A 25,637-nucleotide genomic window follows, 5' to 3' on the forward strand; every position below is an offset into this window, starting at 1 on the left:
TCCTTTCGCCATGTTGGTAACGCTGCGCAAGCACATGATTGCGAACGGGTGAGTTCTTGCTGCTCATTGATGGCTCTAGAGAGAGAGCTTCGCCGGAACCCCGCGCGTTCTCCTTTCACGTTACAGCGCACGTGACTCGGAGGATGCTGAAGAAGTTGAGAGGTGCCGAAAACCTCAAACTTTGTCCATTTTTAAAATAAAAACTAGGGCATGCCGGCAAAAGCGTTTTTTGTTCTTTACTTGAGAAAGGTTCAGATACCAACTCCAAAATTATTTAAGCAGAGCACTGAAATCGTTACGCAGCTCATTTAAGTAACTGAGTCGTAGAAAAAGTGTACATGGTTTAGCGTACTCTGAAATGAACGGCAAATCTCGTTGGCCGCACGGTTTTACGCTTCTCGTCCCCCGCTCCGTCCGGTTCTGACCCATACAACGATTGCGAACATTTCTGCAAGGTTCCGGAGGACTGGCTCTGTGCACTGGAGAAGGTGTCTACAGGCCGTAATCGTAAATAATTATATCAAAATTGATGTCATCGCATATGTGCGAGTCCATCCCAAGGCCAGCACCCAATAGATAGCACCTGAATGCGGAAGCAGCGTGACATCAGTGTGCAAGGTGCTTAGGAGGCATACCCTCCATCCGTACTACGTGTGTCTTCACCAAGACCTCACCGAAGCGGACTTTGAGAAGCGGCTGGAATTTTGCAATTGAGCCCTCATTAACGGAGACGATGACAAGGATTTTCTTCACGAAATGATTTGGACCAATGAGGCGAAATTTTCGCGCTACGGAGATGTTAATCTACACAACTCACATTACTGATCAGACCAGAACCCGCATTGGATGCGACAACGTAACCATCAGGTTCGTTGGTGCTTTAACGTCTGGTGCGGCATCTTCGGCAACAGGATTATAGGACCTTACTCCGTTGAAGGCAACCTCACCTATAAGAGCTACACAGAGTATGTCTTGAATGGAGTCGTCGAGGAATTTGCCTTCAACTTGCCACTGGAAGAGTTGCGGAAAACATGATACCAGCATGACGGAGCACCACCCCATTTTTCGTCTTGTGCTAGAAGGTTGGCTTGGTCAGTACTTCGGAGATAGGTAAGTTGGGAGCGCCGGACCTATGTTTTGGCCCCCATGATCTCCCAGTTCGACACCTCCTGATTTTTTTTTTTGTCAAAGCTTTAGTTTATGTAACGGAACTTCATTATATCACGGACCTAAGCAAAGACTCGTTGATGGGGGTACAAGCCCCAGTTTAGATGAAGTACACCGAACCATCCGTTCAATGCACAAGCGTTGTATGGCTTGCATTGCGGTGGAAGGAGGGCACTTTTAGCACTACCTTTAAGCTTGCCTTTCAGACAGGTGCGTTTTAATTTTGAATTTTCGTTGCTGCTAAATGTTAAAGATTTATGGTCAATAAACTAATCTTTAGCTGTTCATGTTTTGTCCTGGGGATATTTTTGTATGTGAGCGGAACACAATTGTTCTAAAGCATTAAGGTTTACCGCAGTGGCTGCAGCCGAAGGGGCTATAGCGTCTGTGGTTTGTCATTCTACGCGCGAAGCTTCCTTGTCAGATATGCCTTTATTGTTCCCGTGCTGCAAACACCAATCCAACATTCAATTTTTCTGGAGTAGCGTAGGTTAAGGTTTATTTACTTTACTTACACATTGACTCGCACCAATAATTAAAACCATTCGTCATTGATACCGCGCCGCAAAGAAAAGCAACTTGTCATGGACGCTAAGGTGGCTCACGTTTTCCGACTAGCCGCGGAACGCCGACTATGACCAGCTCCGACATGCTGTAACTTAAAATAGTGACGCAGATATTGCCATTGAAACGTGCCTTTTCAGACTAAACAGGGGTTGTCCTTCCGGTGGGCTTCAAGCGTTTGGTTTCGGGATCGGCTGGCTTTAAGCTGGTATCCAGAGGAAACCTGTGGGATAGATATCTCCACGCGCTTGATCTAGAATAAAAATAAAGGAATTAGCCTTACACGTTAAGCAACACTAATTTCACAATACAAACATGTGTCCTAAAGCTAATGATTAAAACGTTTAATTACATTTTTTGTTAATTAGTTGCTTTTTTCTGCATTCCTTCTGGAATATTATGTCCCCCTGCCGGTGTAACTCATCTGCAAAACCGTGTCTTTGTAGCCTCCTCGGTTTCTTTAAAAAAATGTAAAGAACAAAAAAACAAGGAACCTGTATATCCATTCGCTGAAAATAAGAGCGCGCAATCGTTTTTAGCTAATTATATTGATTATGTTTAACTTACTTCTTAGCGTGAGAGGTATAGCTCAATTTTCATTTCAGTTTCCGCCTAATGGTCATAACCGATGGAAAACTGGAAGTTACTAACATTCACTCGTCGCACCACCTCGTCTAATTTTTCTTACCAACTAGGTATCAATAGCATATTGGTCATTGCACGTCATGTAAGTACCTAGGACCTTACCTGAGCAGCAATCTCATATGGAGCAACCACATTAACGAACGTAGACGGGCGCTGGAATAAAGACAGGGAAAAGAAGTTGACCCAAATACTGGCGCCAATGTTTACGTCAACTTCTTGTCCCTGTCTTTATTTCGGCGCTTGTCTACGATCATGAACCAACTGGCCCAAAATGCCACATAAACAAACTAACGAAGTTGTCCTAAAACTTCAAACGTAACCAGAGACTCTGTTCACCCGAAATGAAAAGACAATCTTCCACAAGCCTTGTATGGTCCCAACAACAATACGTATCTTTGATTTGGTCACCATTTCAAAATTATCTTTATAACGAACTAGGAAAAATTCGAAACAAGTACTGAGGTGCATTTACTCCGAATATTCTTTTAATGGAAGTACCACTTAACTTTGCTACGTTCTAGGCTCATAACACTTTCGTTTTGTCGAAGGCTATCCCGACTTGTCCTCATTCATAAAATATATTATCACAATTCTCAGATGAAAATGGTCTTTCTCATGATTCAAAACCCCCGAGACTGCAGGTAACGACATACACACTCTAAAATCTCACTTGAGACCTTTGGGTGCGTGTCGTTACCTGCAGTCTCGGTTTTCTTTTTAATCATGTTGAATGTACGTCAGCTCGTTTGTGTCCTGACATTTATTTCATTGGTCTTTCTAAGCGCCCCAGATCGAGTTTCCGCTAGGGTTGACCATGTGTGTAAAATCAGTTTCATCCACACTCGTCCTGGTTTTTCCCGAATGCCTAGCTACCTCTTGTTATAGAAATGAACACCTGTTAGTTTTGTGAACTTCTCAGTGCTTTCTTGGATCAAATGAACAAGTCATAAAATTGTTTAGCGATTCGTTAACTTGTTATCGCCATTTAACATCTCTACCATCTTTTTTTTTCCTTCTTTTTTTTTTTTTGTTGGCTATAAACGGTATTTAATTACCCTTTGTTGGGAAGTACATGGAAACGGGTCCTCAAAGTACATAAATAAAATTAATGTAATGAACAGTGGCATTACATAGGCGGAGAAGGAAATTAGAATGCACTGACTTACACAAAAAGCAAAACAACTTAAAATATTCTCGACGCATATATTTTTAAATAATGTTGGTGTAAAATAAATCTTGCTTACCTAGTGTATGGTGTTGTACTTAGATCGGTCCAGGAGACGCTTCGCTCGACGGAGGTTGAACCATCGTTTCTTACAAGGTCGCTGATAACACAGGTTATTTTTTCTAATTCTTTCAATAACGGTATATACTTCAGGTATAAGCGGTCCGCACTTTTGAGGAACTGTGAAAGATATTTTTTTGGAGTATTTAAGCACACGTTTTATTTTGTTGCAACGAATCACTATTACACTTTAATTTAAGTGTACTGATATTTATTATCGTTGTCACAGTAAGAAAAAAAAAAGTTTTGTGCGTTTTTCACACGATGCGCGAAGTTGTGATTATACAATTTGGTTGTCGCGCGAAGAAACAATGGTTTTGCCATTTGAAACGTATACTTCTTAATAAACCAACAAATGGCTGTTCTAAAATGCACCAAAATATATTTTAATTCACCTTGTCAGATAGGACATTATTAAAGCTCTGCGAGGAGCCAGAATTTGTTTTTACTGCGATTCTTTAGGTGAATGCGAGTATAGAACCCCTATAAAAATGTCGATAATAATAAAAAAACTTCATGAAAAATAAACAATAGCATATACAGAGAAATACTAGTTTTAAAAATTACATTTTACTTTTTTATGTATTACATCCTAATTGCTAGCTGAATAAAGAGTGGTATAGAGACGACGTCACACGAAGAAAATTAACACTTTTCGAAAGGGTTAGAAAGCTAGCGGCACAGGCAAAACACGTACAGGAACCGATTTTCCATAAAAAGACAGAATATACTATAACAAAGAAATTGGGTTATGATTAAATTGTATTGCGAAATACCGGGGGGTTTAGCGAAGACTTTCAAAACTGAATAACATTAACGTGGTCAAAAAAAAAAAAAGAACCTATCTGGGGACAAACCACCAGCCACAGCAAACCACCAGCCCATAACTAACACCCACAACAAACCACCAGCCCATAACTAACACCCTAATAAGTGTAGCAATAGACCTTATAAAAAAATGTAAAACTCACACCTTTAAAAATGTGTGCTTTTTTAAACACGTTTCTTAAAATGTGTGATAATGCACCACACCTTTTTATAAAGATGTAAAACTGCAATACCCCTCCTCGTCAGGCACGTAGCCGGGAAGGGGGGTGGGGGGCATAAGGCCTGCCCCCCCTCATAGAGCACATTGTCATGGGCGGGCCCCCCTCCCCCCCCCCCCCCCCCCCCCTTAAACAAAATCCTGGCTACCTGCCTGCTTCTCGTCAAGGTGTAATTACCACAGTACATTTCTTTTTTGGGGTGTAAACAGTGGCCCGGGACCCAATAAAATGACTGAACAAATAAATTACACAAACGAGTCGCCAAAACAGCACGTTGCTTCTTAGCGAGTGTCGAGGCAATTTCGGCCGAAAACTGGCTTCGATATTGGCCGGATGTACGGTTTTGCGCCTCGTCCCGACATCCGGCAGGTATGGGTGTACCGATGCAAATAAACGATTTATGTCTAATAGCACTGGCACCACTGATTTCTTAGGAGGCTAGATCGCGGATAGAGGCCTGTATTGCTGGGGTCGAGCGGCACCACCGGCAGTCATCGCTTGACACGAACTAATGCATGCTATAGGAGAAACAGGAAATCTCAATTTTATTACGTTAGTAAGTTGTTCTCGATCATGAAACTTCTATTGTGTTTCCGAAAATAACGGTTAATATTGTGGGCAAGAATATTAAATGCGTTAGAAAACCAATCTTGTTTAAATGAATGTTGTATGGTTGAGGGTGGAGGGCGACTTTGTTGGGCGTTAACTGTGATGTGTTTAATGAGACAAGGGCTACTGAGAGTTATTGTGGAGTCATCCGTGATCTCGGAGTCATCAGAGCTCAGCAAAGGATAAGTTAGAAGGTCTTTACTGGGGACATTCGCATCGTCTTAACTGCGTGTACATAGTACTGCATGGTGAAAGCTTTTTCTTGGAACTGAAACTGAAACTGAACCTTGGAGCGTGCCGTTCATTCGCTGAACGTGCCATTTATTTAGCAACCGAAGCAAGCGACGTCGGTAAAGTCGGTAGTGCTCCGGCCCATTTTTTCTTTTTGTAAATCGATGTTCGAATGTTTGACGAATGTCTATTTGATCTCCAAGCACCCGATATAATCATCGCAGCACGTCATAAAAACTCGCCCTCGAGTACCGCGTACAAGCTTCCTATTTTTGCGTGTTTCTCCCCTAGACTTGCGTGTATTGCCTCATAATGTAATATGCCAAAACAACAAGGACGAAAATGAAGGGAGAGCTAATCAGGACGCGGCGTATTGCCTGTTGTCAAGCAATGGCCGCCGGTGAGGCCAGTGACGGGCTCCCGAAACGCTATCTAGACTTGCACTGTGAGAGTTCTAATGCATTGCACCCGCGGAGTGCTGCACGGAGAACAGGCCCCGGACGAACTAACCGAATGCACCGAGTGCAGACTGATGCTGTCGCCGTAGGTGTTGTAGAAGAGTACCGACCTCAAACCAGAACTAGCGCCTTTTTGTTCGGCGTGATGGGTGGGAATGCGAGAGCGCCAGTCGCTGCCATCGTTTATCTATAAACGTTGGTTGCTGCAACGTGTAACTTATATTTGCGATGACTTCCAATTAAGGAACTCGGCCGTCAGAGATATCTACAGACGGCGTAAGTTGCCGAAACCAGCTGTCTACAAATCAGCATACACTTGAGAAAATTGATGGCAGTGTACGCGCAAGAGCTTGCTTCGTTTTAAGCATAGTATTATGAGTGAACCACTGAAAGGATACGGCTTAAATGTAGTTCTTTGGAACATCCAGCAATACGTTTCGTAAGACTTTTTGATTTCCTGGTGAGGGCATTGAGAACGAGAGCTTTCTCAAACAAAATACGACGGAGCAAAGTAGCTGCCGATCAAATATGACTTTGCTTGAGCCTCGGGCAACGTCTCCATGTTTAGCCTTCCCGGACGCTGAGTGAATGCGTCACAGGTTTCTGCTGTGGGAGCTTTGTCGAAAAATGTTCCACTTTTAACCCGCACACAGATGATGCGAGATCTAGCGGCCTCTGTGGTTGTCCTGGGCCTATCATTACACACTGGTAGGTTTGAGCGTCTGTTCGGCAACAATGCGACTCAAATTTTGCAAATAAAACACGGGTCGTCCATTCCTCCCATCGCGAAATAGCGAAATATCAGGCGCTTACAATTGAAGCTCGCGTTTGAGTTTTTGGCCCGCGGGACGCGATTTCGAGCAGAAAACTCACTTTTTCTTTCAGTTCCGCTGTGCTAATGCCGCATCGTAGCAGACGGATTCTCGTCGTCTGCTCTCGCTCCTCGCCTGGGCGAGGCATGACGGGATTGTCGGCGCTAGAGAGCTCAAAGAGAACGTACAGCGAGCGGCGTGAACGCTCGCCTCCCCGCGCTGACTCGTGCTCTCGTGCACCGCCTAGGGATCGCGGGGGTTTTTCGTCAAAGGTTGCGAAGTTGAGCGCCAAGGTGCACTGCCAAACGAAGTTGAGCGAAGTTGAGCTACCCAGGTGCATTGCAAAACTTAAAAGCTTGCCTTTCGAGGCGCAACAACGGGAAAATACCTAGACAAACTTGATGTGAGACGAACGCCCGATTGCCTCCAACCAAATGGCTTGCACATTTTTACTTGTGTAGGTATCTTCGCTACATTAAAACCATGGTCGCAATAGGAAGTTTTCATTAGACACCATAGTTTAGGCGATGTTTAGAGCGCAGGCTCACAACGAACTCACATTAATGGGCTGCTAAGACCGGCAATCTTGATGGTGCGGAATGCCCGTTGCAAAAGAACTGTGGAAGCTCGCCGTCAACACGCGCTGAGCTGTCACGCACACAACTATGGCCGCCAGTGAATACTCCCTACAGACCTTTTGCTAAATTACGCATGCATCAAGAAGAATGCAGAGAATGGTGTTCCACGCGCCGCACGTGCTGGCATCAGCAGTGGTTACTTCTTTAAAGCAAATGCCGAAAACAAACAGCATCTTGCACGCGCGTTTGCTAGCGCTTAATTTTGGTTATATACTTCAAATCTTTTATACGGGGAAGGTGTGCGCGTGTGGCGCGTGGAAGACCATTCCCTGCGTTATTCTTGGTGCTTTGGTAATTTAGTAATAGGTCTATTACGACGGTTGCACAATTTACAGATGAGTGGGGCCGCGTTTACGCGAACCAACGTTTTTATTCAACATCAACACGCGCAAAGAAAGATATCAATCTAGATCGATCAAAATAGTTGATCTGGGACGCAAGGCTCATACCAGTACCTCTACGAACACAAGCATCTTTACATGGCTTCCGAAGGCGCGTACCTGCGGCACTTGTTTATTGCAAACTACGTCGGTTGAGGAGATCTTGCTCTAAACACCTCTGTGAACGCAAAACCATTCGCACACATAACAAATGACGACCTCAATGAGTTTGGTTCGTTCAGCCCTCCACAGTCGCCGCCAGCCATATTTGTTAACGTTGCAAGCCAAAGTGGGAGAAGCAATCTCAGAATACATTGAAACACAATAATGCCTCTATCTTGATTATTTGCTTCTGAAACATAAATTACATTATCGATTAAAATACTATTACGGGACGGAGATAAATATTTACAACCAACCTTTCACACGTCAATCATCTTTCCAGCCAATGAAAGATGTAAGCACTTGTAAGCACGGGGCGGGGCTTAGCCGGGCTGCGACCTCCACCTTCTCCATCTAAATTACGTCTAACAACGTAGATATACTGCGATTTTGTTTCTTCATGGAAATGTTATTATAGAAGGTACGTTTTCCATTTACGCCCTAAAAAACAATTTTCCTTGCAGTGTCCTTTTAAATTAATAGAGAGTTCGATATTTTAATCAAAATATGTTATTTAACTATAGGCCTATTTACTAGCTATAACAACCGTTATAGCACACTACATCCAGAAGGAGATAAAGTCAAAACAATGCAGGGTGCAACCAGATATGCACAGTCATAGGGAGTGTCAAGTAAGGTTTTCTACAATCGATGAAATTTTTATTTGAGGCAGCAAAGCGAATTCACACAACTGGACGGACCTTATTTTTGCAAAATTTTGTTAAATAATATCGGAGTCCTTCTGCATGACCAAGAGAAAACATGAAAGCAGACTAACACAGTTGGTGGTTTTAATTGCGACTGAACACTGCTCGACTCTTCGTTCTCTTCTTCATCAACTTTCTAACAAAGCTAGACCACTCGGTGGTCGAGTGGTCTAGCGCACACCAGCTCGGAGCACGTGGAGCGAAAGCTCGCGCTGCAGAACCCAGAGATCCTGGGTTCAATCCTCACCCCTGCCCGTTTCGATCTGGATAAGCATCGTACCGGCGTGCGGTCGTGTATTACTACTGCGTGGTGCACGTTAAAGACCTCAGGCTAGCAGTCGTACTGCACTGGCTAAATTGCTTATCTACAGTGGGTAACATTGTCGCCATGTTCTGGCAGACTAAACTCCTGCTGTATAAACGACTAATTTTTTTTTTTCAACTTTAGTTTTGCTGCTGAGAATTCAACATATACTTCCGAGTATTCGTGAGACAAATCGATTTTGAAAGTAGTTGAAGGCAACAAGAATAGAGAATTAAACTTTCAACGCCGTCAAATGTTTTATGTAGATCGCATACACAATAATACACTAGAATTAGTTATTATATTTGAACATGTGTTCAAAGCTAAATGAAATAACAAACTTAAAGCTAAATAAAATTTCTTTCTACAGCAGCTAAGTTTTTTTTTTTTCCTAATTACGAGTCAACACACAATTAGGAAAGTCATTTTTCCAAGCTATTGTCGTATGCTTTTTGTTTTCATAGAAAAAAAATTTTGAACAAAAGCGCGCTCTTTCTCGTTGTACACGTTTCGCTAGTTCATAAAATTTCGATTGAAAATAGAAGAAGAAATACACATGACATTCACATTAAAAATAGCGCAAAAAAGACGGGACAAAAAGACGAAGAAGCACACAGGACAAGCGCTAACTGGCTTGTCCTGTGTGCTTCTTCGTCTTTTTGTCCTGACTTTTTTGCGCTATTTTTAATATGAATGTCCAGTACAAACTTGCCTAGCAGACCTAGCGTTTACACATGACACCCCTATGACCGTCGTTATCTGCACACACGTTGCATAAACTTTGTGCAAATATTTTTGTGGAGGAATGTCGGTATCGGTTTCGTAAAAAGACATGCTGAATTTGTCTAACGACGAAAATAATCCCTGGAGAAAGGGAACAAAAGGACCATGAACAAGCACAAATTTTCGTCATTCTTGTCCAGCTCGCTTGCACCTTTGCATTTTATGCCATTATCATTTATGAACTAGGCTATCTCGCTAGGACTTTTTGTTGATTGCAGGCACACAAATAGATAATAATTGTATAAGTATTACCATTGCTACGAGAAAGAGAAAGACGGGCTCTGGCGGATGCCGTGGTAGCGACAGTGGTCGCACCCACGGCGGTAAGTTCGAATTAAACCCCGCCGTCCAGTAGACGTGTCGTCCTTTACTCGGCCTCGTCATGTTCTTCACATACCAAACTTTAGAAGCTCGAAACCGATGCTCTCCATGCAATGACTGATTCTTGTTTTCGAGCTTCCAAGCGTGATTCTTTATTTAACCTATTTGATGAGTTCAGGAATATATTCAGCATCCATTCGAGAACGTTATAATACTGTATCCCCATTGTACATCACACTAATGACACTTCAGATGACCGCCCACTACGGAGTCGTTCCTATCACGCTTCTCAAACTGAACGACATGTTATTCAAGCCTACATTAACGGCAATACGTATTAGCCTAATTGAAGGGCCATCCAGTCCCGGATCTTTACCGGTTGCAGTAAAATAGAAAGATGGTAGTTGGATATCCAGTGACGACCACGTAGATATAAACATCACCACAAAACAAAATGTTGATAATTTGCCGCGTAAAGATGATGCCCTTGATCCATTGGAAGCGGCCGAGCACTTTTGATCAATCGACATGTGGTCTGAATTTTGGAAAAGTACTCGCAGGGCTGTGCAAGTGGTCAATTAACTTACCGATTAGGCGATTAACGATTTAATAGCGATTAATCTTTTTAACGGTAAATTTTAGTCGAACCAGAAGAAAGTAAAAACTAAAAGCTTCCATTACGCAGACGCGGACTAAAACACCAGCGTGAATATGAACCTAAAGGAAACTGTAACGGCAAGACATGTAGCTCCATAAATGTGCAGAAAGTTACACGTATCCCGACCATTTAAACGCCGTGCGAGTGTCAGTTTAGCGTAGCAGAGACTATTCTGAACACTCAAAGGAGGTCGCTTTTGCAATAGAGTATCAACGAACATATTTGCCTCGTGCGGCAGAAGTAATAATCTCTGAGCGTGAGTGCCTTTGAAGCAATCTCAACTACAGATCGAGGTTGACTCATAATCGAAATTGTATATTGCGTTGTTTATACCATCATTACCTGACATATAAAAAAGAAAATTTACTTTTATAAATTTTATTTAGGAAAACAAAGGAGACCGATTAAATTATTGATTAATCGTCTAAAGGGAGTCGGTCTAGCGGGTTAGAATTTTACCCAGCACCCAGCCCTAGAAAAAAAGTGTATATAAAGAAATACAAAAAAAAAAACAGCCTTCGTAATGTTTGATGGTCCCTTCCAATTCCGTGTAATGTATTTTGAACTTCGTAATACGCTGCGAAGCATTAAAAAATATTTATACCATCTTGCATTGCGCAAGGTGGACAGCATATTTGTGTTACTTATACAACGTGGTAGTATACTGATCCTCCTTCGATGAGCGTTTATCTCGACTTCGCGCAGTTCTGACGTGTTTCCGAAATGTTTCTATGCTGTGAAGTTTGCAAAAAGGCCGGTGTGCGTTAAAACGCTCAAACTATTCGGTTCTGTTATGTATATGCACGGAATAACAGCAAGTTCCGATAAGCTGGCTACCGTCTCTAATCTTCCGCGTTCGACCAACACGAAATTATTGTTCCTTTTTATGCTTTACTAATTTTAGCTTTGGTTTTGACAACATTTGTGCGCCGCGGAACTAGGCACTTAGAAAGGGCATACTGTTGGTGCGGTATGAAATTCCAGTGGAAGCAATGAATTACTTAGAATCCGCATTTATAACAAAGCCTCTAATAGCACGTTCTGATCCAGTAGCTGATACCGAAATACATTCAGACGCGAGTATAGCTTCGGCCTTGGAGCTCTTTCAATTGAGACACTCCTGGGTCAAGAGCTCGCAATCACATTTGCTAGCCGCTCATTGTAAAAGACCGAAGGAACTGTGCTGTGTGAGAAAAGGAGTGTATAGCTGTATTTTAGGCGGTCACAAAATTTCTACCTTACATTTTTGAACGCACATCTGGAGTAATCACCGACTATTATCCATAATGTTGGTTGACGTCCCTAATAATCTTAGCGGACCACTAGACGATTGGCGCTTTAAAGGCATTGCAACTCCGCTTCAATTTTGATTTAAGAAAAAAAAAAAAAAAAAAAAAAACAGTGCAGTCCTCTTCAGTATCACCTAGGAAGACCACACGTAAAATATTACGACTTAGTTCTGTCTAAATGTTTCTTAAACAGTCCGGCAAACTTGCAACTCGCCAAGTTGCCGAAATCAGCTGACTTGAGCGCCCGAATTGAGGCGCAACCAACAGCGCAGCCAAGGCTACGGCGTGGGCGTAGCCAACATTGAGTTGAATTTCCCATCACCATTGCCCCCTTTTCTTGTTCTACTTCTCCGGGCAAGTGTAACGTTTGACGTAAGCAACGTTTCCTCTCGGCGCTCAGCGGCGTCCACATGATTGGCGTAACGCGCCTGCGCAGCGCGCTTCTTGGGAGCCGCCGGCCACTCCGCAGTCGTATCGCCGTTACCGCCGTCGTCGTCTCACCGTTCATGATTATTGTCTCTCGGAGTTTCATCCACGCTACGGACACTATGTGCGCAGACTTATGCCGCAGTTGTGCAGACGTCGTAGAATGTCGTAGACACCAAAACGTGGTGAAGAGTGTGGAGCAGACAACACTTGCGCCTGGCACACGCCCGCCCCAATCCCGCCCGTTGTTCCGTAGAGGATCACGTGACACGTCGTACCACGTGATGGCCATGTTATTGGTGCCCGACGCCGATGATGCCGTACGGAGCCGAAGTTTCGGTTTCGATTTCTGCTCGTGTTTAAAATTAGATTTAAAAGTATATATACCAGTTTTCGCGAAGCAAATGACGTATTGTCGTTTACTATGACTTTTTCGAGCAATATCAACCTTTATCCAGAAACTTAAGGATTAGACGGAGTTTCCCTTAAAGAAGAAAGAAATACCACGTTTACAAACTAGCCAAGAAGCATAAACCCTGACCAAAATTTCAGTCGATTATTTCTCTGAAAACTATACTGAGTTCTCGTCACCGACGGCGCGTCGCTCACATCCAGCCTTCATTTCTGAGGCCGAACATATGAAGGACCTCCAAGTTACACAATATAATTACTACTCTTTCAATGCGAGGAACCAAACTTTATGCATTCCAAAATAGCATCTTTATCCGTGAAACTTGGCAGCCACACGGAGCTGGTTTCTTCGTTTTCCCGAAGCAACTTCTGAAGCATATTCTCTTAACTTTACATGACGACCGCACCGCTGGCCACATGGGCTTTTACAGGACGTACGTGCGTGCACACAACCAGTTTCACTGGCAAGGCATGTATAGTGATTTCTTCAAATATGCCACATCCGGCGAAAAATTCCAGTGACGCAAAAGTTCTACCCGACCGCCGTCTGGTCGCGTTCAAATGCTGCCTCTTCCCATTACATTTTGAGCAAGTGGGCATCGACCCCCTCGGACCCATTAATGCAACTTTTTCGAGTAATGGGTGATAACAGAGCCTTTTCAAAGGTTCGCGCCAACACCTGTCCACCCTTGCTTTGCTCACCTACTCTGAGCAAGTGTTGGACACGAGGACTTTGTCAGCGTTCAGCATGAGCTCCGCTGAGCTCGTATTGAAGTCGAGTACAGCGTAAGCGTTCAGCGGTACTCTCATCCTATCAAGTGCTTTATACCGAAAAAAATGGGCACCGTCAATTTTGCTTGATTGCTTCTTAAAAAGGGTCTAGTGTCATCGGTAATTTCTCGCGCTACTTTGAAACGTGTGTCTTCAAACAAGAGACTACGAAGGAGATTGCCACCTTTCTTCTTTCTCATGTCATTATACGACATGGCGCACCACGATAAATAATCAGTTATCATGGTCGTGCTTTCTTTTCTCGGGGTCTCCAAGAGCTTTTTAATACTCGCTGTACTGTGCACACACCTACGACCGCGTATGAATAAAAAACAAACGGAAAGTCTCCTGACATCGTGGACATCTCGTGATATGGTCACGTGGTTGGTTGTGGTGTCATGTGACACCGCGTCACGTGGTACCTTGTCCCTATCATTCCAAGAGAAAAAAAGGAAGAAGATTGGATGGAGTGTGGACGTGTCTCGCTTATGCTCCTCTGATTTTGGACACCGGGTATTTTTTTTAAATTTTAACTGGAATCAACAGCACATGACGAACGGACACCTAGACTATGATCATTTTGTCAAGGTGGGCCCTTGTCTTTCACGAATTTCGAGGCTCTGAAGTGTTCGACGAGCCATGTCGTGAGCTAAGCTTAAGCTTAGACCCACCGGCCAGAAGTCGTCGGCGGCGGCTGAGGCTCCGCTCGGAGACTGATTTAGCCATGATGGAGACCGTGGAAGGTACGGAGATTGATCCGGAAGAGTTGAACGTGCCAGGACAATGGTACGTTAGTAAAAAGAAAGGAAAAGCTGCCCCCCTAGTAGACAACGAGGCACGCCATATGGAACGGCAGCGAGCCGCCGAGAAGCTCGCAGGGAGGAAGCTGGCGGCAAAGTCGGTTGAAAGGCAGTTTGCCCGAGTTCCGGACGGCGCCGACAAAATAGTCATGAGGCCGCACGGCGGTCTCACACGTATGATGAAATACGGAAGTGCGTATTTGGCCGACGTAATACTTAGGGCTGCTGGTGTCAGCCCAGACGCGGCCGGGGAGGACGTCATCTTGATGAACGTGAAGCAACATTCCATTCTCGTCGCCACCATCAGCGCAGAGAGGAAGAGAAAATACGCCGACTTGAAGCTCCTCATGTTTGAAGGGGTAAAGATAGAAATGACTACGTACATCGCTATGCCGGAGGACTGCGGGAAAGGCGTCGTTCATGAAGTCCCTTTGTCCTTCTCGGACGAGGATATTTTGAACAGGCTGCAAATCTACGGGAATCCTCCGGTCCTAGGAGTGCGAAGACTCGGAAGAGTATCGAGGACAGTTTTAATACTCTTCGAAGAGAGAGAGGTACCGCGCTGGGTGCGACTCACGCCCGTGGCGCAACGCTGCGTACTCTACCGCAAGAAGTACGAGGTTTGTAACACCTGCGGCCGGCTCGGGCACCGCGAAGACGTCTGCCCGGACCCCGGAAATGTGAAATGCCGTGGCTGTGGCATGGAGAAACCGCCACAAAACCATTTATGCGAGTCCAAGTGCCACCTGTGCGGAAGAGGACACCCGCTCGGTGACAAAAAATGTAGAGAACTCTATCGTGTTCCTTACGAGGTGAAGAAGAAGATATGGGAACGCAAGATCAACATGCAACAGCATCAGCAACTTCAGAAAAAGCAGCAAGCCGGAGCAACCACCGAGGGGAATCTCCGAGGTCGTTCCAAGGTCAGGCGCGGAAACGAGGACTTTCGCACCAGAAGCGACTCCTTCCCGAGGTTGGGGGAGACCACCGGGGGGAGGCAGCAGCGCAACCGCTCGAGCTCCCGCACCAGGGCGCACTCCGGATCCAGACCGGGGGGGAGATCGAGTTCCCGGGTCCCGGCGAACGCGTGGACGAAGAAGCGGAGCCCGAGCAGGGATCGAAAAGGTGTAAGCTTTGGCAGTGATGTTTCCCAGGCAAAAAATAAGAAGGACGAGGAGATCGATAAATTAAGGAAAGAGGTTGGGGAGCTTAAAGAGGTCGTTAATAAGCTCACTCAAGAGTTGCAGAAACCAAGATTGCAGGAGTGTACGGGGTCCCCCTCCTCCCCCCCCCCTCCCCCCCCCCCCCCCAGAGTTCAACCAAAATTGGTACTGCAACCAACCCCCCCGGCCTTTAGGGCTGGGCCTTCCACGCAGCCTGCGGCACCAGAGGAGGAAAAGATGATTTTAGAATTGGCTAGACGGCCTCCACCGAAGCGCAAAGGGGAAGACGCTGATCCGTTGGTGGCACTGGAGAAAAAATTAGAAGCCAAATTCGAAGCCAAATTCGATTCTTTCATGGCCCAAATTATGCGAGCAATAAGTCAAACTCAAAGCCAGATACAAGCCCTTACGGGTGAAGTTCAAAAGCAAAGGGCAGAATTAGCTGCCATCGGAGAACGGCAACAAAAAGCTGAGGAAAAACTCGACCCGCTCCAAACTGACCAGAGGCGCACAAAGTGAGTCGTTAATCTGGCAGTGGAACTGTCGCGGCTTCAAACGCAAGAGGGCGTTAGTGTAACAATATCTGACGCTATTAAATGAGAAACCGCTAGTGATAGCCCTGCAGGAGACGGGCAAAATGTCGAAACTCTCAGGATACCAAGCTTTTTCAAGTGACAGGGGTGAGAAATTTCGCGTCACAACGTTGATTAAGAGGAATTTTGGAGCTATTGAGCACGAAATAAACTCGAAAGAAATTGAGGCAGTGCTATTGGAAATACTTACGGGACGAAAGGAGGAACCGAGCGTCTTCCTCTTAAATTTGTATAGTCCCCCAAAGCAGAGAAAGGTGACATTCAGGGCCCTCTTCCGCAAAGCGATTAAGGCAGCCGGCACCAACTCCTTGCTAATAGTCGGCGACTTTAATGCGGCGCACCCGGAATGGGGTTACGCTAAACAAGATCCTAAAGGCAGGCAATTATGGGAGGATGCGCATGAGCTGGGACTCACACTACACCCCGACCCTAGTAGTCCATCCAGGGTGGGTAACAGCGTGTGCGCAGACACCTCCCCTGACCTGACCTTCTCCAAAAAAGTGACAGACCTGACGTGGCAAAATTCGGAGCAAACTTTCGGCAGCGACCATTTTATTCTGGCCTCGATCATTAAAAAAGGAGTGAAGACGCGTTGTGCGCGTAAACCGAGGATTACCGAATGGGAATTATTTAGGGATAAACGAGAGAAAGCTGCCACTGTGAGGATCACAAACATAGAGAAATGGACGGAGATCCTCAGCCGTCACGTCACGTTGGGGAGGCCACAAAGACACTTGAAGGGGACAATGCCCCTGAGGTAGCTGATAGCAAACTGCTTCACATGTGGGAGGCAAAACACGGTATGGAGCGCAGACTAAAGAGGCAAAAATGGAACCGCAATCTGAGAAGGAAGATTGCTAGACATAACAAAGAAATTGAAAATTATGCGATCAAATTGTGCGAACAAAATTGGTGCAGCCGATGCGACGAGATGGAACGGGGCATGAGCCTTGCCAAAACATAAGGTCTGCTGAGACACCTATTCGATTCGACCAATTCGAAAACTCAATCAAGAATTAGATTATCAAAAGCCAGGCACGCGTTCGAGGGAACAGACGCGGAATTTATGGACAAACTAGTCAACATGTCTATTGGTGATACCGCTAGTACCCCACTCTTAGAGTACGACGGAGCTCCCAACGAGGAGCTCGACGCACCCATCACGGAGGCGGAGGTCAGGGCAGAAATATTGGGACTAAAAACAAAATCGGCCCCGGGCCCTGACCAGATAACTAACAAAATATTAAGAAACCTGGACAATAACTCCATCAGCGCTCTGACGGAGTACATGGAAGATATTTGGACTAAAGGCCACTTGCCTCGGCAGTGGAAGCTGGCAAACGTAATTCTAATGCCAAAGCCGGGCAAACCCCCTAGACTAGAAAATTTAAGACCAATTTCCCTAACCTCATGCATGGGGAAATTGATGGAGCGCGTAGTCCAGACCAGATTGAGGCGCCTTATGGAGCAAAACGACCTGTGGCCGTGCGAGATGGTCGGATTCCGGCCGGGCTTGAGTACGCAGGACGTGATGCTCCGAGTGAAACATGACATAATCGATTCGCGATCTAGAGACGCCAAAGTAATTCTCGGCCTGGACTTGACAAAGGCTTTTGATAATGTTAAACACGAAGCGATCTTTTGCGGTCTCCAAGAAATCGGGGTAGGTACGCGAACGTACGACTACATCAAGGACTTTTTGTCAGACAGAACTGCCTGCATAATGTTCCAAGACACTGAGTCACACACACTAAAGTTAGGGAGCAGGGGCACGCCACAGGGCTCGGTTCTCTCCCCGTTCCTTTTCAACGTGGCAATGAGGAGCCTCCCAGTAGCTCGGAGGAACATAGAGGGGCTGAATTTCAGTATTTACGCGGACGACATCAACCTCTGGATTAACCGGGGGAGTGATGCGAGCATTGAGGAGCGCTTGCAGGCGGCGACAGACACTGTCGTGAATTATGCTGCCAGTAAGGGTCTCTCATGCTCTCCGCAAAAATCTGAATTATTCGTCTATAACCCAAAGTCTCTCCGATGCAAACGCAGCGGGGATTTTAGCATTAAAGTAGAGGAGAAACCAGTTCCAAAGGTAGATCAGGTCAGAATCTTGGGACTATTCATTCAGGAGAGTGGATATAATGATGGGGCAATCAAAAGGCTAGAAAGATTTGCCACGCAAGCCCTTGGACTATTTAAAAGGGTCGCGCTGAAAGGACGAGGCCTGAAGGAAAGAAGCTTGCTTAAACTAATTCAAGCATACGTAATAAGCCGCGTGAGCTATGTCACGCCTTTCTTAAACATCAGGTCGGAGGAGAGAAGGAAACTAGACTCGCTCATCCGACGATGCACAAAGAGGGCCCTGGGCTTTCCAATTAGCACCTCCACAGTGAAGCTCCTCTCTATGGGAGTGCACAATACCTGGGACGAAATAGCGGAGGCTGTCATAATTTCGCAGCTCGAAAGACTTAGCCGAACAACCACGGGAAGAGCTATCCTCGAGATGGTAGGCCTACAAACAGATAGGGGACTACGAGTCAAGTCAAGCATTCCGCAGGACTGCCGAGAAAACCTAATCATTCCCCCCCTCCCTCGTCACATGCATCCCATATTCAACACGGAGAGGAGGGAGAAGAGAGCAGAAGCACTAACCAGACGCTTCGATTTAATGGACAGCAAGTCGGTTACGTATGTGGACGCGGCAAGTGGCAAGTCGGGTGCGGCGGTCGCCTCAGTGGTTGACGGCCGAGGTGCTCCCGTATCGGCCGCTACCATTAGAAGCCGCAACGCAGAAACGGCTGAAGAAGTTGCGATAGCGCTCGCTTGCGTTGGAACGAAGGCCAATTTTATTTTTAGCGATAGCAAAACGGCCATTTGGAATTTTGGGAAGGGTAGGATCTCGCCGGAAGCGGCAAGGAATCTTACCGGTAGACAGCTAAACAGAAAAATTAGCCTAATTTGGACCCCCGCACACACGTCCGTTCCTGGCAACGAGGCGGCCCACGAGTTAGCCCGAGCTCTCTACTTCCGGGTAACTGTGGAGCCGCCCGACTGCCGGAACATGGACGAGCGTCTGCAAACTTATACGGATATTGTCGAAAATTATAGATTACAAAGGAAACAGGTGCGTCCACCAGACAAAAGTCTAAGCAATAGGGAGGCAGTCGCATGGCGGCTCCTGCAAGCTGGGAACTTCATAAACCCAGTCTGGGCATACCATGTTCGGATAGATGACAGACAACACGATAAGTGCAAGCACTGTGGGGCGAGAGGAACCCTTGACCACATAATCTGGAAATGCGCTAGCTCCCCAGGGGCTAAAGCAAATATAAATTGTGGAGAAGCCTGGGAAGCCCTGCTGCGGAGCGAGGTCCCTGCTCCACAGCAGCAAGCCATCCGCCTGGCGGAAGAAGCCGCGAAGAGCCAAGACCTCTTTGCCTGCTTCTAACCGCGGAGGTCCCTGGTCCCGTATCCTAGGCCTGCGTGCCGGGGACGAGGACTAGGTGTCTCCTCAACTGGCGGAACATTAAAGTTGTTATATATCTATCTATCTGTCATTCCAACCCAGCGCAGCTCCGAACACGTAAAACATTCAGTGTCTCCTTACATACTCCGTATTGAAAAGAGATCCCAATTTTTGTCGAGACGGAGTATAGAGATTGTAGAGCCACTAAATGAGCTGCGCTTAGAGTGTCGGCACTTCGTTCCCCGACATTGTTGTGGGCGCCGCCATCTTGGTGGTTAGTACAAATCAAACACAACTGCCGATCGTCATGATTCAAGAGTGCGACTTCCTCAACATTAGATCTGGAGTTAGGAAGTTCACGTAATAAGGCTTTGCTCTGTCGCGAACTGTTAAAACAGTTGTGGAGGGCGGAAAAGCGTTTCCTGTGATTTCAGACAAAGCTTCAGATAACTGACAACCGGCGTTTTAAGCCCCAAGGTCGGTAAGTGTCGTTACTATGAAGCGTAGCTTACTTAGTGTCACTAGACGATTGCAAGCAGGGCAATTGTCTAGTGTCTAGCGCACGCTGCACATGCTTGCACGCATGGGGCACCAGTGAGGCGCCATGCTTGTAATTGTATATTGGCGGCGTGCGCGACCAAAAGCGTCGCTGTCATCGGCCTTCCGCGATTGGTCATATGCTCACTCTGACGTCTTGAGTAGGACTGTTTCTGCTCCCGTCGACCGAAATAAGAGCAACGTCAAACTCTAGACTCTTGCGGGGTTTATTTAGGAACGCAATTGCCGGGCTTCCACCGCGTTTTTTACCCACCATCGAAATCGTCAGTCGCTACTAATAATAGAGAGTTTTAGAATAGGGGGCCCCAACGCTTTGGGGAACCAAACGCTTTGGGGTACCCAACGCCACGACACCTCACGCCGCGTGCTTATAGAATAGGGTTTGTGACGACGCAACGTGGCACGCTCGCCTTTTTCGCATGCAGCGCCATTGTGGACAACGAACGAACTTCTTAACAGTGAAAAATTATTAAAACACAAAACATATACGCTGAAACGGCACTTTATTGTGGCTTGAGGTTCAAATAATAGGGAGGGTAACACCAGTTGTAACGGCACAGCAAGACCCATCTGCCGACCGTCTCTTAATCAGACGATTTACTACTATGGTCACAAGAGAGTGCACGCCCTCAAATACCGGGCTATCATGTGCGCCAATGGAATTATCGGCGAACTCGACGGGCCATACCCCGGTCAGTCACGACGCTGGTAGGTGTAGCTTGCTTTTAGCCCGTCCTGTAGCTGAAGCAGCACGACAGTTATAGAAAGTTTTATAATCGGGGGTCTCAAAGCTTTGGGGCCCCAAGGAAATAGGGGCTCAGCACTGCGCATACGCAGAACCCAAACTCCGTTTGGGGTTTTGGGTTGGCGCGCGCCCCCAACGTGAAATTCAAGAAATAGCGTGGGGCCCCCAATTGCTTGGGGCCGGGTTGTGTCAGCAAACATGGCGGCGCCCTTTCCGCTCGCTTCGGACCAAATTTGTCATGTTCGCTGCAGTATTAGCCAATTTCATTGCCAATGAACACTGTAACCGGCTTTCGCTTTGCTTTATCTCGCTCAACTAACGAAGAATGAGCGGTGGGCTCGCCCCATTTTAAAGATCGTACCTGATTCTGGCCTTTCCTAAGCCTAAACATACGTCGTAACTGTTGACATGGTAACGTATTGCTACTCTATGGCTAAAGGCTTGTCCACACAGACCCGTTTTTTTTTTCTTTCTTCTTTTGTTACGTAACGTTACGAAAAGTCACCGGGAAATCTGTGCTTCGTAACTATGCCAACAGCAGGTCGACCCAGTCGCGGATGGTCCGCGTGGAGAAATTTCTTCCGATTGCTTCGGAGATTTCGGCAATTGAAGCCCATCTCCTGGAATCCTGGAATGGGTTAGTGGAGTACACTTCGCGTAGCACATAAATGTCATCTCGATCGAGAAGTGAGCGCGCGCGGAAGCCTTCTCTTCCCTCATTTTCTTCTGGCCTTGGATCGGCCTCGAATCGTTCGGTTATCCCGCTTCGGGTGTAGCCGTAACAATCCAATCCGTAGCGCTCTAGCTTGGCGCTTGTTCTCGTAGTAACATAGAGAGTTGAGCTAGTTGGTACTTAGAAGACATACCTAAAACATCGCACAAGCACAGGAGGAAGATAAGGAAACACAGGAAGGGGCGCTGACTCCCAGGTTCCCAATTATGTATTGTGAAAGAAAGAGAAAGAGGAAGCTTCAGATATGAAGCCCACGTTGTTGTTCTTTCTTCTTTTTTCTCATCTTTTTTTCGTCGTGACCTTATAATGTCAGTTTTCTCCTTTTCTACTGCAACTTAGTAATGTATCTGTTTTTATTCTTTCTTCTTTTTACCTTGTGGGTGAGCGTGGGCTTCATGTCTGAAGGTTCCTCTTTCTCTTTCTTTCACAATGCATAAGTTGGGAGTCAGCGCTCTTTTCTGTGTTCTATTTTGTTCCTCCTGTGCTTGGGCGCTGTTTGAGGTATGGCTCGTTCTCAAATTTTTGGGTGTTCGAGTGCGCTTTGACCATCTGCAGCCGAAGATTTAGGCCTTCAACTCTGCCCAGGCTGAGACGAACACGAGCGTGCATACTCTGCGAGCATCTGTACTATTTAGATCTGAGGTGGAGTGACTTTGAAGCCTTGAAATACTTGTTTTCCAGCTGCAGGTGTAGACCCTTCCCGAAATTCAGTCTGGCCACTTTGATCACTATCATTATCTGTGGAACGGCATCTGTGCCATACCAATGGCGGCCTTCTAGTGACTGATAAACAACCTCCTTGCTGATAAAGAAAGACGTTGAAGATGCTCCTAAGCGGATGATGCGAGGCCTGTACATTCGGGGGATTTGTACGACGGGACGTAGGAATGGAACACAATAGCTACGTAAGCGTTCATTTATAATAACTCAGATTCAGTCAATCTGTGGACAGCACACAATCAGCTTTAAAGCCCTTTGGTGTATAGAATGTTCTCGAGGCATCGGTGTGGGTTGGAGCTTTGTTCTGACTGCAGGTTCTTGATCAGCATCGAAGTGAAAGTGATCGAGAAAGAACTCACACTGGACAATTCTTCGCCTGCCGTTGACTTGCGAAAGTGACGGTGCCGATACAATTTCATTTCCGCCATTGATATGGCAAAACCTAAACTGCAATACAAACCACCAGATGGCACTGAATTTAGGAAAGGGTCTATTGTGCCACGAACGAAATCCACTCGGAGCCACGGACTAGCCATACGTTGCCATGTCAACGGTTACCGCGTATGTTTAGGCTTAGAAACGGCCAGAATCGGGGACGATCTTTAAAAAGGGGCGAGCCCAAAGCTCATTCTTTGTGACTTGAGCGAGATAAAGCGAAGCGAAAGCCGGTTGCACTATTCATTGGCTATGAAATGGGCTATTACTGCAGCGGCCATAACGTATTTGCTCCGAAGCGAGCGGAAAGCGCGCCGCCATGTTTGCCGACGCAACCGGACCCCAAGCGCCAACCCAAAGCGCCAAACGGAGTTTGGGTTCTGCGCACGCGCAGTGTTGAGCCCCTATCTCTTTGGGGCACCCAAGCTTTGGGGCCCCCTATTCTAAAACTCTCTAATATCCGTTGTGTCGTTAGGGATAGGAAACATAAGAGGGCGCCAGTGAAACATCTCGTCGCCAATAGAGCGAGTTATAATAATAATAATAGTAATAATAATAATAATAATAATAATAATAATAATAATATAATAATCAATCAATCAATCAATCGATGTTTATTATACAGTGCCCAGGAACAACCCTGAGGTCTTGGTGCTGGTACACTGGTGGATAAAAAAAAAAACATTATACACGTCTCCGCAGAAAATAAGATACATTTTTAAGCATAATACTAGCCAGTGCACGAGTAATTAGTAGAATGAAAAAAAAAAACGAGGCAGTAACAGTAGACACGGAACACAAGACCGTAGGATATCAAGTGCACCACCAGAAAGCACGCCATAGAGATGACGAAATTCAGACATAACAGAGCCGTTGAACAATGCTCATCCTGCACGGGCAAGTTTTTAATAGAAAGGACAAACGTCCTGTAGCAAGGGTGGAAAATATCAAGTTTTTCCGAGTAATGATTCAAACGCTGGGCCATTCTCACAATTGGGTTTACCGGACTCAACGTTCTACAAGCATAAAAAGGTGCCAGAAGACGAGTCGGCACACGTGGGACCCCAAGGCACAGCTCAGAAAACAGGCTCGGAGAATTGACGAGTCCATGCCGCGTTTTAAACAAAAATAGTAAGTCTGCGTTCTCCCGATGCCGGTGCAAGCTAAGCAAACCGACACGCTCTAACGCAGACTCATATGTTAAACAGTGAACATCCTCCTTTATGTAGCGATGTTTAAAGATAGAAACAAACGTTTTTTTGCACACGCTCGATCTCCAAGGAGTGACTTTTAGAAATTCCATTCCAAGCAACTGAGGCATATTCTAACTGCTACCTGGATAGCGAACAGTATAAAGTGATAAAAGCCGTCGGGTTTTCGAACTCCCTGGTTAAGCGAGAGGCAACACCCAACATTCGCAATGACGAGTTAACCAGCCTACCAACGTGACCAGAGAAACGCAACGCAGAATCAACTATGACTCCGAGATCTTTCATTACACTTATTCGAGACAAAGCCTCTCCTTGAATATTATATGCGAAAGAGATATTGTGAGCTTTCCGAGAGAGAGTGTCATGAACTTGGTTTTGAACGGGTTCAAGAAAAGGTCGTTTTCAGAGCACCATCCGCAGAAAGAACATGCATCTTCCTGGAGCTTAGCACAATCATGTTCAGTAACTATTTCTCGATAAATTTTTATATCCCCAGCATATTGCAGAAATGAAGAATTTAAAACAGCAAAAGAGACTTCATTTACGAAAATTGTGAACAGAAGGGGTCCTAAAACACATCCCTGAGGAACGCCAGAGCGAGTCCTGTATAACGAAGAGTTCATGTTGTTGACCCGGACATACGCCTCTCTCTCTGACTAGTAGCTTTTTAACCAGTCATGTACTGAGCCACATACTCCATATGAGGAAAGTTTGGATAGAAGAATATTGTGATTGACTACGGTCAAAAGCCTTACTTAAGTCAAAGTAGACAACGTCTAACTGACCTCTGTTACATATCACACGAGATGCGGCAGACATAAAGCTAACAAGATTAGTAGTTGTTGATCTGCTGCTCATAAAACCATGCTGATTGGGAATCACTAAGTTTCGAAAGTTGAAAGAGAGGAATTTATGGACGACCATTTCAAAGAGCTTAGTTAATGGAGAGAGAAGAGAAATAGGTCTATAGTTACAAATATCACCTTTTTCCCCGACTTTAGGACTGGAACAACAGCAGCGACTTTCCACGTTTCAGGAAAGGTTCCCAACCTTAACGAGTTGTTAAATATAGAGCACAGTACCGGCGTGAATATGTTTTGATACGTTTTGAGAATCGTCGGGCCCTACTGATAATGTTGCTCTCATTTTCTTAATACAGGATCGTACACGCTCCTCATCAACATTAATGCAACTTAACAAATCACCAAATCCATCTAAGTGAGGCAGAGAAGGTGCAGAACGCTGCGTACTATCCCTGTAGACGGACCTAAATTGCTCAGCGAATAACTCAGGCACGGATTTCAAATCGCTCTCGTGATTACCCAGGACAATCTTCGACTCGATATGCCTCCCAGAACGTGAATTAATGTACCTCCAGAATTTCTTCGGATTATTGACAAGATCGGATTCCACTGAGCAGCGATGAGCCTGGCCGTCGCGATCTAGGACCGTCTTACATTGCTTTCTGCAGTTCTTGAATTCTACTTCCCACTTTAAAAGGCCACTTTTCTTAAACTTCCTGTGAAAGAAGTCCTTTCTTTTCAGTAGT

The 25,637-nt window shown here is 45.7% G+C and overlaps 1 protein-coding gene across 1 annotated transcript in view; it reads right to left on the minus strand.

The window, feature by feature from the left end:
- The window catches only part of LOC120848723, an 82,211-nt gene that overhangs the window by 48,800 nt on the left and 7,774 nt on the right, over nucleotides 1-25,637 (minus strand). Inside the window, exon 2 of the mRNA XM_040220735.1 lies at nucleotides 3,621-3,781. Coding sequence (XP_040076669.1) covers nucleotides 3,621-3,781 — 161 coding nt within the window. The remainder of the gene's footprint in view (nucleotides 1-3,620; nucleotides 3,782-25,637) is intronic.

This window comes from Ixodes scapularis, unplaced genomic scaffold (assembly GCF_016920785.2).
Source record: "Ixodes scapularis isolate PalLabHiFi unplaced genomic scaffold, ASM1692078v2 PGA_scaffold0__279_contigs__length_252992795, whole genome shotgun sequence".
Classification (NCBI taxonomy): domain Eukaryota; kingdom Metazoa; phylum Arthropoda; class Arachnida; order Ixodida; family Ixodidae; genus Ixodes; species Ixodes scapularis.